The sequence below is a fragment of the Hylobates moloch genome, unplaced genomic scaffold, assembly GCF_009828535.3.
Source record: "Hylobates moloch isolate HMO894 unplaced genomic scaffold, HMol_V3 SCAFFOLD_1, whole genome shotgun sequence".
NCBI classification, from domain to species: Eukaryota; Metazoa; Chordata; class Mammalia; order Primates; family Hylobatidae; genus Hylobates; species Hylobates moloch.
The window spans coordinates 78,374,540-78,388,387 of record NW_026652276.1 but is presented as its reverse complement, the minus strand read 5'-3'; the positions used below and the strand labels follow the sequence as shown (position 1 = coordinate 78,388,387).

The following is a 13,848-nucleotide window of genomic DNA, read 5'->3' as shown; positions in this document are numbered from 1 at the left end:
CACTGACCAAATTGCTGTTTCATCTATACCCATACTATCTAACGAACTCATTAAATACATTTTAACAAATTTTTAAAAAATCACACAAGTAATATAATAAGGTACATGAATACAATTTTGATAGTAAGTTAAAAGATTGGCTAGTAACATGTAGAATATAGATGCATATTAACTGCTCTTGAATTTCCTGCAAAATTCAATGGCAAAAAAAGATAGCTCATTAAAATTTGTTTCCATTCAAAACGTTTCAATAAATAAATCATTTAAAAGATTAAATTCTATTCATAAGTTATATAGCTGGAATTCATAGTTACAATTTATGATTTGTGGAGTACCTAAATAAATCAAATTTTATTCTAACTAGTTTATAATATCTAGCTTATAATAGAAAAAGTTTATGTTATACACATTACAGTTAGATTTTCAGCTCAATAATACTGTATTTTCTGAATTTCTAAATTAATTTTCACCTTTATAGTTAAGGGTATTTTTATGAACAAATAGTGTCTAAATTAAAATATTTTCTTAAGTTATTATATTACACTTTCATGTTTCAATATATTGAAATAATTTTGACTTTAAAAATATTAGTTTATCAGCATATTATCTTTATTCTTGTCTATTTTTCCCTATTCAAACTTCTAAAGAAAAATGAGTTAAAAAATACAATTTTTAACACTTAGTGATTCTGTTCTATATTCCGTCTATCATCACATGGGCTCTCTCAAAACTCTTTTAACTCTGATACATAGATCTGATACCCGAACTTCTGTTGCTAGGTAAGTATATATCTTGAAGGCCATGGTATTTTCATCATTAACATAATACATATACTGGTCAATCTGAAATTTTAAATAAATAGTTCAAGAACTATTGTCTTTAGCATTAGAAATGAACCAAAATCTTGTATCATGTAAATAAAAAACATCTTGAATACCAATGGCTCAGTTTATTATATGATTGCATCTTCCAAGAAAATTTCAATGCATTTTCTTTGTTCCTATAGACCTTCTGTCTCCTGTTTTAGTACTCTGGCCTCTCCTTATGAATTACTGTTATGAAATAAAAGCTATAAGAGGAATGAATCTATTCACTTTTAATTATTTAAATGACACAGCCAAAACGTGGCCAACACAAAAATAATGCAACTGACTTTTATGAATCTTGGGATGATATCACAAGCATACTTCTGGATTTGTCTGGATTTGTGAAAAGAGGCCAGTATTTGCCGAAGTTATACAATGTGTTGAAATACATGATTGGATCAGTGCAGATTAAAATTCCCACTAGAGGAAGGAAGAACCTGAATGCCTTTATTTCGTGTATGATACATTTATAAAATATCATATAATGTGTACTTCATATTATATGTGTGAGTGCATGCATGTGTGTGTGTTTAAATGTGTTTGTGTGGGTGATTTATAGCTAGATCTGTCTTTCTTTCTTTCTTTTTGTTTTTATTTTTTGTTTTTTTTTTTTGAGATGGAGTCTCGCTCTGTCACCTGGCCTGGAGTGCAGTGGTGTAATCTCAGTTTGCTGCAACCTCCGCCTCCAGGGTTCAAGCAATTCTGCCTCAGCCTCCCAAGTAGCTGGGAGTACAGGTGTGTACCACCACACTCAGCTAATTTTTATATTTTTAATAGGGACAGGGTTTTGCCATGTTGGCCAGGGTGGTCTCGAACTCCTGACCTCAAGTAAGCTGCCCACCTCAGCCTCCCAATGTGCTGAAATTATAAGCATAAGCCACCACATCTGGCCAGGTAGATTCTTCTTAATCTCTGATTTCTGAAGCACTTTCTTGATATATACTAGACACGATTAATTTTGAGTAAAATTATATTTTTCCTGCAACAAAAGAAACGCACATATACATACACATTTATTTTAGGAGAACCATATATATAAGTATGTGTTTTTTATGTGTGTAAGTGCATGTAAACTTTATATATATAGATTATAAACATACAGACATTTTAAGTTAAATAAATATGATATATTAAATAATTATGTGGTCAAAAAACCAGTAGTTTCCAAAAATTAGGATATAGGAAGCAAACCAAAATATATTCATGTTTACTCGTGTGCCCTTGTGTGCCTACCATAAAAATATTTCCAAAAACTTCACTGTCACAAATTAAAAAGAAAGGAAAAATTAGAGGACAGAGGTAGGAAGGGAGAGATAGACACCGAAGCAAATAAATATAAACATTGCTGAAACAGTCTGACAAGACTTTCCTGGACTTCAGGAGATTTTAGATGATAGTATTCAAAAAAAAGGGTTCCATGGAGCAGCAGTGAAGACACCATCAACAGCCACTTCAGACATTTCAGATAGAGCTGTTCTCTGAGGACGGAAAAAAGTGGTATGTAAAATGCTACTAGAGGCATCAGGACTTAGAAAATTTTCTCTGCTTTATAGATTGATGGCCGAGTTGAAAGAATGTGCAGTAAGGTGAGAATCTGGCTGGTGAAACAAAAACCCAAGGAAAGGCAGTCAATAAAAGGGTGGGTAGCTGGGCAGTTGTACGATTAGCAACTTTGAAGTTAAATGGCATTTTGCAATTCACTGTGAAAAAAAGAACAAAAAACACTGAGACTGAACAAGAAGAATCTCAAAAGAATTATCCATTTATAAATGTGCCTACAGAAAAACCCAACATATAAAAAGTATCAGGCTTCAAGTCTGATTATACTTCATCACACTCTCCAGATCAAAAGTGAAACATTGTTTAATCTTCTATAGACATTTTTTTTTGCATGTGAGTAATAAAGTTGAAAACACTTAAGAGCTTTTTAAAACCTAAACATCTGGTATAGTGTCAATTTTTCCTTAAGTCAAAAAACAGTATATCATACTAATAAGGCTCTTTTAACATTATTATCTCTAAAGATAACTTTTCTAAACTTAGGAACAGAGGAAGTGATGAAGATGAATTTCATGCTCCTGGAATTCTTCTTTTGTGCTCTAAAGGACAGATGTAAACTGTGACATATTTATTTGTTTATATAAGATGTGTGTATTTATTTATTTGGACTATGTCAACACAATGGTATGAAAATATATGTAAGTACTACTCTTGTAAATAAGTGGCTGGATTTTATTTTTCACCTTTTGTGAAGTGGCCAAATTTGCTTTGTGTTTTGATTATTTTGGGGAGATTGTGTTCTCACCTAATCAATGAAATTGATCATACTAACCAAATATGGACTGAAAAAAGTAGTTACTATCCTCTTTTTTATTTCATTGCAAAAAACATGGTTATACTAAACTTCCCTTTAACAGGAAAATACACTATAATATATGTCTCAAATATTTAAGTCAACTATGACAATGTACTTTGAAAAGAATTTTTTTCAAATTATAGCATTGTGGTTTCCCATAATTCTACTGGGACAGGGCTGCTATTTAAAGAAACTCTGTGGTTTGAGAAATGACGATATGACAAAGAAATGTACACAATCCTGAAGGGAACCAAAAGGACAGATGCTGCAGGCTATCTGAGCTTCTGTTAAATATGAGAACCAAGGGGCATGAACTTAAGCTAGAGAATAGCCTAGCACTAAAAACTACTTCAAACTCTTTTTTCAATTGCCCTTTGCGGAATAAACAGCCCAGAAAAATATAACAAGCAACATACACAGCAAGAAGGTAGACGAGTGGCCCTGGACAGTGCAATTGGGCAACTTAATGAATAGAAAATCCCCTGTATTCTATTTTTCAGGTTAAGTAATGTATATTAATGTTTCTAAAATTGTTGCTTTTGTTACAGGAATAATTTCATGAATATTTTAGGAGTTTAAAAATTACACTTTTAAAGGCCAAATATTTCATCTATAAAAAATTTGTGGCTAATGGAACACCTTTTGGAAATCATCGAGAAATAAAAAATGTTTCTACCTGCTAAAATTGTTTCTACATGCATATGATTGTTAAAATTTTTATTTTTAAAACCCTATACAGTTTTAGTCCTCAAATTTAATCCACCTATTAAAAGTGAAGCTTTTACAAAGTAGCCTGTTATTCAATTCCATTTCTCTTAAAAAGTATCCATACAGCAGGGAATGTTAGAGAGTTAACAAAATAAAGCATTATCTCCTCCTTGTGAAAGAAACATATAGGAAAGCATCAGGAATCACAACTTTTTAGACTTGCGATAGCTGGACAGGGACTTAGAATGGACTCCTCTTATTTTAAAGACTTAAAAATAGAGATGTAAAATATTCTACTTCTAGTTTTGTGATTGGAACATTCAAATTCCCAATCCGTCACTTTTTTTCTTTCATTAAATATGATGAGACATACAATGTTCTTATTCCACTGCCTGGCACAGAGATAGTGCCTAATAATTGCTGCTAATGCTATATAACAGACAGCAACAGATAGACATGAATATACACATAGATGGATACACAAATACATACACAAATGTTGAGAGTAAGAAAAGAGGTGAAGCAGAGTTACAAGGCAGGGTTAATGAGTTTGGGGCTATTTTCCAAAAGTATTTAGACTTCCCTTTAAATAATCAAGCAATTGCTCTTTTTGGTAGTTCAACACTAACCCAGCTTGCAACTTACTCCTCCACCTTGATGAACGCAGAATTTGCTTCGATATCTACTTATTATTATTACATATCAGACTAGGTGCTTCTCTGAAGAAGAGACCATGGCTTTTATCTTTGTACACCAATACCCCCTCACATAGTAAGTTCTTAATAAAAGGTGCTCCATAAAGGAAGAAAAACTTTATGGCAAATAGGCAATCATGAAGTAACAGGAAAATTCGAACTCAGAAAACTCAAAGGTGAATACTAAGGAAGTGTTTTTCACAAATGAGGAAATGCAGATTGCACTCCTCGCATCCTTGCAAACGTTTTGCCTACAGTTACGGACACAGGTAAGTTATTCATGACTGTTCTGGGGGCTGAAATTTATCTTCTGGTACGAGTGAATGTGTCTGTGGGCAGGCTGTCCCTGGTCTCTCATTAGTTGTCAAGAGTGACCTAAGGTTTTTAACCTTAAGGACAGAGTCTTTCATTTACATAGTTTTGTCCCGATCTCTGTCCTAATACAGTTCGCCTTGTTTGACTATCCAGCTCGCCTGCCTGGGAGTATAGGTGAGCAAGGGAAAAAACCTAATTAAGCTAGTTTATACATTTTAACAGGTCTGGAAAATGGTAGAGTTAATGGCTGCAAACCATTTTCAATACTTTAGTCAAGGAATTTTTTTTTTTTTCATTTATAAAATGTGCCTATGGGAAGGAAGGAAAGAAGAGGCCTGTGAATTCAGCCTCTCATATCCCTTTGCAGTAGCTGTTCAGCCAGTGCATTAGTGAGGAGGGAGAAAGGATAATAGGATCAGTAATTGGCAGGGCTGTCCAACTACACCTCTCCTCTCTCCCACCACTTGGCCCTGCCCAATTTATCTCTTCCATAGCCCCGTGATGCCTTGTCTCTTCACCAAACTTTTACAAAGTTGCCCCCTGTATCTGGTGGCTTGTCATGTAAGGATTTTTCATCAAAGCTTCAACCTGAATGTTCTTCCACTTGTTAAACCAATATTAAAACAAGAAAGAACCCCTAGTTTAAAGCATCCGTGTTGCTAGTCCCCCAGCTGGATGGCCACTGCCAAAGGTAAGTGGTGAGGGAAAAGTATAATTAAAACTTAACTTTCAAATAGATCGCATAGTTTATACCTGGCAAGAAGCACTTTTCGCCACGTGAACTTTCAGGTGGCTGTTCTGAACAAAATAGGTGCTGATTCCTTTTATGTGAAACCCTTAAGATAACTTTAACATGGTCCTTTGCCGTTTAATTTATCATAAATTCTGGCACCATTTATCACTAAATGCAAAATGATGAAGAAATGGCTCTATTAAATCGGAATAACTACTGAATTAAAAAGCTGTTAAATGAGTTGAAGCACATAGTACTGTTAACAATATGTGGAAGTGTGTTTGGCTGGAATAAATTACTTTCACAGTAATCACTTGAAGAGTCTACCTTTAAAGAAATATGTTGAAAATTTCACATCTTGATTGTCTGACTATATCCACATGCATTGCTAATGTACTTTAAATTGACTTCACAGAGAATTTGAGAAATGCCTCCTCTGAAATTCTTAGGTATCAAAACAAAATTTTTCTATTTAAAACTCGAGGAAAAGAAGACATTAAAATAGGCATGTAAAATATAATAACAGATTCCAATAAAGATACATTGTATTTTCCCACTCTTAATCTTTCTAGAAATGGTTTGGCAATATTTTTACGTAATCTAGCACAGTAACTTTTCAACAACAGCTCTCCCAATACAAGTATTTTAGCACAGCCTATGCATAGCACTTTTAAAAATACGAAGGAAATTGGCTTAAACATCTAGTGGTTTGATTTTTATTTTAAGAAATTATTTGGCAATTACAAGCAGAAGGATTATTAAAAGAAAGGCTCTATCATGTAATCTGTATGCATTTATACTCTGAATAGCATTAACAAAAATGGCTTACATAACAAGACATTTACAAATTTCAGAATATAGTATCTGAAATTTGTAGAGTCTAGACTTTTACAAAATCATTCCTAGCATCTGCACTAATGGAGTACTGTTGCCCAAATAGGTCCCCTTGCAGTGTTTTAGCAGATAGTGATGACGTTCTTAATCCTTACCCTCATGAGGGCACTTTGTAATGTCTTTAATTATCACCCTGGTATTGTGATTAGAAACAAAGACATTTCAATAATAGTGTTCTATTGCATGTTCAGAGATATTTCAGTGTGAAGCCTTTAATAAAGAGGATTTGTGAATGAACTTAATTAGCCCTGTTAAAAGCATCCAGCAGATAGCAATCTCATGTCCACAGAGAGGGCTGTGCCATGGCATCGGGGCAGATTCCTTGGGGACACTCCTTCTTTATGAAAAGCAAAGGTACTATTGTTAAAGAAGACACAAGTTTGTTTATATCATGACCAAATACAATATCTGGCTTATAGAAAGCAGTTTATTCAACCACTCTCAAAGCCAACTAGGTTATGTTTTCTTGTTGGATTTACAAAAATATCTATGGACAAATGCTAATTTATACACACTGACACACACACACACGCACACACACCACACAAAGGCACATTTTTTGATTCCAAGGTCGTAAAGACATGCCTTTGTCTTTATTTCTGTCTCTTTTTTAAAGAAACAATGTAACTATGTAGAGAAGAAAGTATATATCAATAATGTCTATTTATATGATATCAGTTTCTATCTTCTTCTCTTTTTTCTTCTCACGTACCCCTCTTCATCTTCCATTCTGCCAGCCCATCTCCCCTGGGAAGGGAGCTTGATAGTCTGTAGGCTGTTATGTGGAGTAAACAGAGAGATAAAGATAGACAAAACAGAAATTAAAACATTGAGTGGTGGGAGTAGAATACTTATCTTCTGAGTGAAAAGAATTTTACATAATTCTTTAACAGCTAAAAGAGACTTTAGGCAGGACTTAGTGACTGTTAGTTTTTGGAATACTTGTGAACTTTGAATTTGGTACCCAGATAATTTTCTGCCCTCTAATTTTATTTTCTCTGGAAGTGCTTTCTGCCTGAGATGTGGTCTTTAACCCTAAAAAGCTAAGAAGCTTCAGGAAAGGGCCAAATAAGAGAAGCTGTTGAGTTCGGTACTAAATTTAAAGCTGTTTTTTTGCTTACTTCTTTGTTTTCTTAGGTTTCTGGTATAGCTTTTTGTTTGAGATTAATAGGAAAAAGATAGATAATGATTCATTGGTAGTAATCTATCCAGGATTCAAAATTAAGCATTTGTCAAGGGTCTTCCTTATGCTGTGATGCTCAGTATGTGTGTATCAGATGAAAAATAATGGAAACTTGGACACTGAGGGATTTAATTAAGGGACACCATCCCAACTAGAAACCTGGAGTCATCTTCTATTTCCCTCTTTTAGTTATCCTATTAGTGATAGAAAAAATTCTAACAATAACTCCCAAGACTCCTGCCCCCTAGTTATGTGGTCAAACATTAATCTAGGAACCTCCATGATGGGACATTGAAGATGGAATTAAGGTTACTAATCAGATGATGTTAAAATAGGGAGATGATCCTGGATGATCCAAGAGGATCCATGCAATCACATGGGCCATTATAAACAGAAGAGGAAGTCAGAAGAGCCAGTCAGAGAGATGAGGCAGTGCGAGAAGAATCTGATGTTTTTTGGTTTTGAGATGTAGGAGGCTACAGATAAGGATGAGAAGGAGGCTGAGAGGAGCTTAGGGCAGTCCCCAGATGACAGCAAGAAACTACTTAAGACTGAACCCAGTGAACAACCTAAATGAGCCTGGAAACAATTTTCTCATAAAGCCCCTAGCCCTGTGGACACCTTGATTTCAGCCTTGTGAGACCCACTTAAGCCCATTGAATTTCTACCTACAGAACTACAAGATAACAAATGAGTATTGTTTCAGCTGCTAAATTTGTGATAATTTGTTATGACAGCAATAGCAATCTAACATACTCTTCCATCTAGTCTGACATTAAGTCTTGTCTATTCGGTCTCCTTAACTTCTAGAATCCCTCCTTTCTCCTCCCTGCTCATTGCCACTATGCCATTCAACTTTCATAATGCCTTTAATGCATTAGCAAAACACTCCTAAAGGGTTTCTCCTTTTTCTCTTCCTTTATCCTCAATCTAGTCACCTTAGCGCTGCAAGGATAATCTTTTCAAAACAGAAATCTATGGCTGTTATGTCAAGATGCTTGATTTCCTGCACACATTTTCTCTTTACCCCTCCAAGATCCAATTGAAATAATACTAGATACTTAAAGGCATAAACCAATCACACATAAAAACAAAATGGGAGACAAGCATATGAGTAAAAAAAAAATTTCAAATGCCTCCCCCCCAAAAAAATTTGGAAAGTGGAAAGCAAATAGATAACTGGTGACTCATAAAGCAGGACAAGTAAAATCACTGCTTAGATCCATGCAGAGGGTACTCAGCCAGAAAGAAGAGTCCATAAGTCCTGCAAAACTTTAAAGCGAAACTTGGGATTTAAAAGGGCAAAGAATGACTGGGGACAAAAATGAACAAGAACTTGAAATCAAGAGGTCTAATGGAAAGTCAATAAACATAACAATTAAATTGTCACTTCTCCTCCCACTTCTGTGCACAGAACTGAAGCAACCAGATGTTTAAACCCCAGGAAAAAAGAAAACAAAAGAAGAATGAAACAAATGTTCACTTAAAGAAAATGAACAAATGAGGCTGGGTGCAGTGGCTCACGCCTGTAATCCCAGCACTTTGGGAGGCTGAGGCGGGTGAATCACGAGGTCAGGAGTTCGAGACCAGCCTGGCCAACATGGTGAAACCCCATCTCTACTAAAAATACAAAAATTAGCCAGTCATGATAGTGGGTGCCTGTAGTCCCAGCTATTCAGGAGGCTGAGGCAGGAGAATCACTTGAATCCGGGAGGCAGAGGTTAGAGTGAGCCAAGATCATGTCACTGCACTCCAGCCTGGGCAACAGTGGAAGACTCTGAAAAAAAAAAGAAAGAAAAAGAAAGAAAGAAAGAAAGAAAGAAAGAAAGAAAGAAAGAAAGAAAGAAAGAAAGAAAGAAGAAAGAAAGAAAGAAAGAAAGAAAGAAAGAAAGAAAGAAAGAAAGAGAAGAAAGAAAAAGAAAGAAGGAAAGAAAGAAAGAAAGGAAGAAAGAAAGAAAGAAAGAAAGAAAATGAACAAACTATGTATGTATTGAAGCTAGGTTAGCTGTGCAGACCTTGAGAGCACAGAACAAAAGCATTTTTATTTTGTAGTGCAGGATGTGTGCCCAGAGTAATAGCTGACTCATTGACAACTCCCTGTGTAGTGAAGTCTAACAATGGAAAAGTAGATTTTTTTCCTCATTTCATTCTTAACTATGAATAAGCTACTATGGACCACCAGACATTTGATCAAACTCTTCAGTCTGAAAGAGAAATAGCTGGCCAGGCACGGTGGCTCAAGCCTGTAATCCCAGCAGTTTGGGAGGCCAAGGTGGGCAGATCACTTGAGATCAGGAGTTCGAGACCAGCCTGGCCAACGTGGCAAAACCCCGACTCTACTAAAAACTACAAAAATTAGCTGGGTGTGGTGGCATGCACTTGTAGTCCCAGTTTCTCTGGAGACTGAGGCAGGGAGAATCTCTTTTTGTTAATTTTATTATTATTATACTTTAAGTTTTAGGGTACATGTGCACAGCGTGCAGGTTTGTTACATATGTATACATGTGCCATGTTGGTGTGCTGCACCCATTAACTCATCATTTAGCATTAGGTATATCTCCTAATGCTACCCCTCCCCCATCCCCCAACCCCACAACAGGCCCCAGTGTATGATGTTCCCCTTCCTGTGTCCATGTGTTCTCATTGTTCAATTCCCACCTATGAGTGAGAACGTGCGGTGTTTGGTTTTTTGTCCTTGCGATAGTTTGCTGAGAATGATGGTTTCCAGTTTCATCCATGTCCCTACAAAGGACGTCATTTTTTATGGCTGCATAGTATTCCATGCTGTATATGTGCCACATTTTCTTAATCCAGTCTATTGTTGTTGGACATTTAGGTTGGTTCCAAGTCTTTGCTATTGTGAATAGTGCCGCTATAAACATACGTGTGCATGTGTCTTTATAGCAACATGATTTATAATCCTTTGGGTATATAGCCAGTAATGGGATGGCTGGGTCAAATGGTATTTCTAGTTCTAGATCCCTGAGGAGTGGCCACACTGACTTCCACAATGGTTGAACTAGTTTACAGTCCCACCAACAGTGTAAAAGTGTTCCTATTTCTCCACATCCTCTCCAGCACCTGTTGTTTCCTGACTTTTTAATGATAGCCATTCTAACTGGTGTGAGATGGTGTCTCATTGTGGTTTTGATGTGCATTTCTCTGATGGCCAGTGATGATCAGCATTTTTTCATGTGTTTTTTGGCTGCATAAATATCTTCTTTTGAGAAGTGTCTGTTCATATCCTTTGCCCACTTTTTGATGGGGTTGTTTGTTTTTTTCTTGTAAATTTGTTTGAGTTCATTGTAGATTCTGGATATTAGCCCTATGTCAGATGAGTAGGTTGCAAAATTTTTCTCCCATTCTGTAGGTTGCCTGTTCACTCTGATGGTAGTTTCTTTTGCTGTGCAGAAGCTCTTTAGTTTAATTAGATCCCATTTGTCAATTTTGGGTTTTGTTGCCATTGCTTTTGGTGTTTTAGACATGAAGTCCTTGCCCATGCGTATGTCCTGAATGATATTGCCTAGGTTTTCTTCTAGGGTTTTTATGGTTTTAGGTCTGACATGTAAGTCTTTAATCCATCTTGAATCTCGGAGGCAGAAGTTACAGTGGGCTGAGATTATGCCACTGCACTCCAGCCTGGGCTACAGAAAAAGAGAGAGAGAGAGAGAAATATCAAGAGGGAAACAGAGATAACTCAATAAATACAAGATTTTGTTCTAAGCTCCAAATAGTATAATCAGAAAGTTTTAAGAAGTTATTACAACCATAAAAAAGAATATGATGCTATGAGAAAAGTAATTGCAGAAAGCAAGAAAGAGATTTTAAAGACTAAAAATCCCTAAGTGTGCAGCACAGCTAATGAAAAAGAAACAGAAGTAGACACTTTATTGTAAACTTTCCAACTGCAGAGTAAAAAACTTAAAAAAAAAAACTCCAGAAAAAAACAATTAGATCTCTTAGTGAAAATGAAGCTAGCATCAAAGTTATCATCTTCAACGATGAAAACTAAGAGAAAGAAAACAAACTTCAATGTTCTGTAGGAAAATAATTATCAACTTAGAATGCTATACCCAACTAACCTATAACCCAAGTGTGAGGCTAGAAATACATATGTTTCAGACAGGAAAGAACTCACACAGTTTATCTCCCTTGCTCTTTTCTTCTAAAAGTATTTCAGATGTGTTCTACCTAAAGAGGTGAAAAATGAGAAAAACAATAATACAATATTCAGGAAACAATGGGTACAAACTAGGAGAGCAATAAAGAAGAATCCAGGGTGCCAGAGATGCTCAGGCCTAGAGAGAATTTAGTCCAGATGGAAGATGAAGGAGGAGGATTTCTGAGGAAAAATAGTGGGGGAGTTTTAGAGATTTTATATTATTATTAATCATTTTTCTTTAAATATGCATTAAGAAGCTCTTAAATATGTCAAAAATTCATGAAAAAGAAAACCATTAAGAAACTCAAAAATATTGTTCAATAAAGCTAGTATATCTGAATAAAGCCTGTAAACTAGTTAATAATAATGTGCCAATGTAAATTTCTTAGTTTTGATCACTGTACTATGGACATGCAGTGTTAATAATAAAGGAAGCAGAGTAAAGGATGTATAGGAACTCTCCATATTATTTTTGCAACTTTTCTCTATATTCAAAATTAATTCAAAACAATTTCTTTTTATTTTGAAGAAAAAGGTAAGATGATAGTTGTGTGCTACTTGATTGCACAGTGAACAATAATTATGTAGTCAAAACATAACCAGTAAAAAATAATAGAGTAACAACACAAAGCAATTAGTAACTTAGTCTGTGGTACGACTTTGATTTTTTCTGCATCACAAGCAGTGTTGCTTGAGTGAAATGTTGCCAACTAGATGGTCAAAGTGCCAAATAGCAAAATCTTTACCTGCAGCTGTTACCAGGACTTATGTCAGAAAATTGCCTACTGCCTGGGACTGGAATTAGGCAAAATGTTTATTGAAAAATTGGGCGACTGGGAGATATCTGTGGAAATTGGTGAGAGTGTAAATGAAGAGGAAGACATTTACATGGCTTAGAGTGACTGTGGCAAAATCAGTAGCAATCTGTTGGAACTTCGAATCATGATTAATGCCTGTAGATTGCTGCAGCCAACTGGGTTACTACATTTTACCCACATTTCCCTTATGACTGGGAACATAAAAAAAAATAAAGCCAAGCCCCAACTGTGACCAAAATTGTTGCAAATATAATATGTACAGCAGGCAGTGATCATACCATCCCTATGACATATACACTCCTAAGATTCAGGGCTTGTTGGCATACCAACTCATAACTTGTATATGAAGACAACCGGCATATTATTCTTAAAGTGGATGAAGAATAATATTTCTCAGTGAAGACATTATTTCTCACCTGTTGTTCATGGAACTAAGAGCATAATCTCTAGTGAAGACCACATTAATGTGGCCTTTATCATGATTCATAAAGATGAGAAGTAGGCCATGGACAAGCACCTCCTTGTAATATCAGGAAACACAAAAGATCAACTGACCACTCTTGTGGGTTTCAAAGTGCTAGTTGGCCTAGTTTTTGCCATTAAAGCCATAGTATTCTCTATGATGAAAATACTTTAATTTCAGGGTCTCCTGACTCATGGACTCTTTTCTGGCCTAGCCATTTCTTGCATCAATAATTTGTGCCTTGATGCAGTGATAGTCACCAATATTATACCTATGGAGAGCAAGATAAATTGTTGCTTCAAAATTAAACTATTCAATATTTTCATGAACCTTGATGAAAGCACTGAAGGAATTCAACTTGGGGAAACTTCCTATCAGATCCGTCATATCTTCTTAAAACATATTAACTTTTAATTCTGTTTTTAAAAATAGGAGCCTTTCAGCAGAAATTTGAGAAGGTCAAGTTGGCTACAGTTTGCAGTACAGAGTACGAAAGAGAAAAAGAGCTACATAGAGAGAGATAGCCAGAGATCTACACAGTGTACTTTTAAAGTCCTCATCTGAGTACAAAGGGGTACATGGATATGAGGAGATTACTCAAAGCTCATGAAGGAACCACCCAAAAGAAGCAGAGGAAAAAATGATGGGAGCTCGC

The 13,848-nt window shown here is 35.6% G+C and overlaps 1 protein-coding gene across 1 annotated transcript; it reads left to right on the top strand.

Moving 5' to 3' along the window:
* The first annotated feature begins 4,829 nt into the window (after window positions 1-4,829).
* Window positions 4,830-13,607, top strand: LOC116810117 (ribose-phosphate pyrophosphokinase 1-like). The gene is made up of 3 exons (XM_032754064.1): window positions 4,830-4,894; window positions 12,946-13,042; window positions 13,374-13,607. The coding sequence occupies exons 1-3, from the start codon at window positions 4,830-4,832 to the stop codon at window positions 13,605-13,607; spliced, it is 396 nt and encodes a 131-aa protein (XP_032609955.1).
* The last annotated feature ends 241 nt before the right edge of the window (window positions 13,608-13,848 follow it).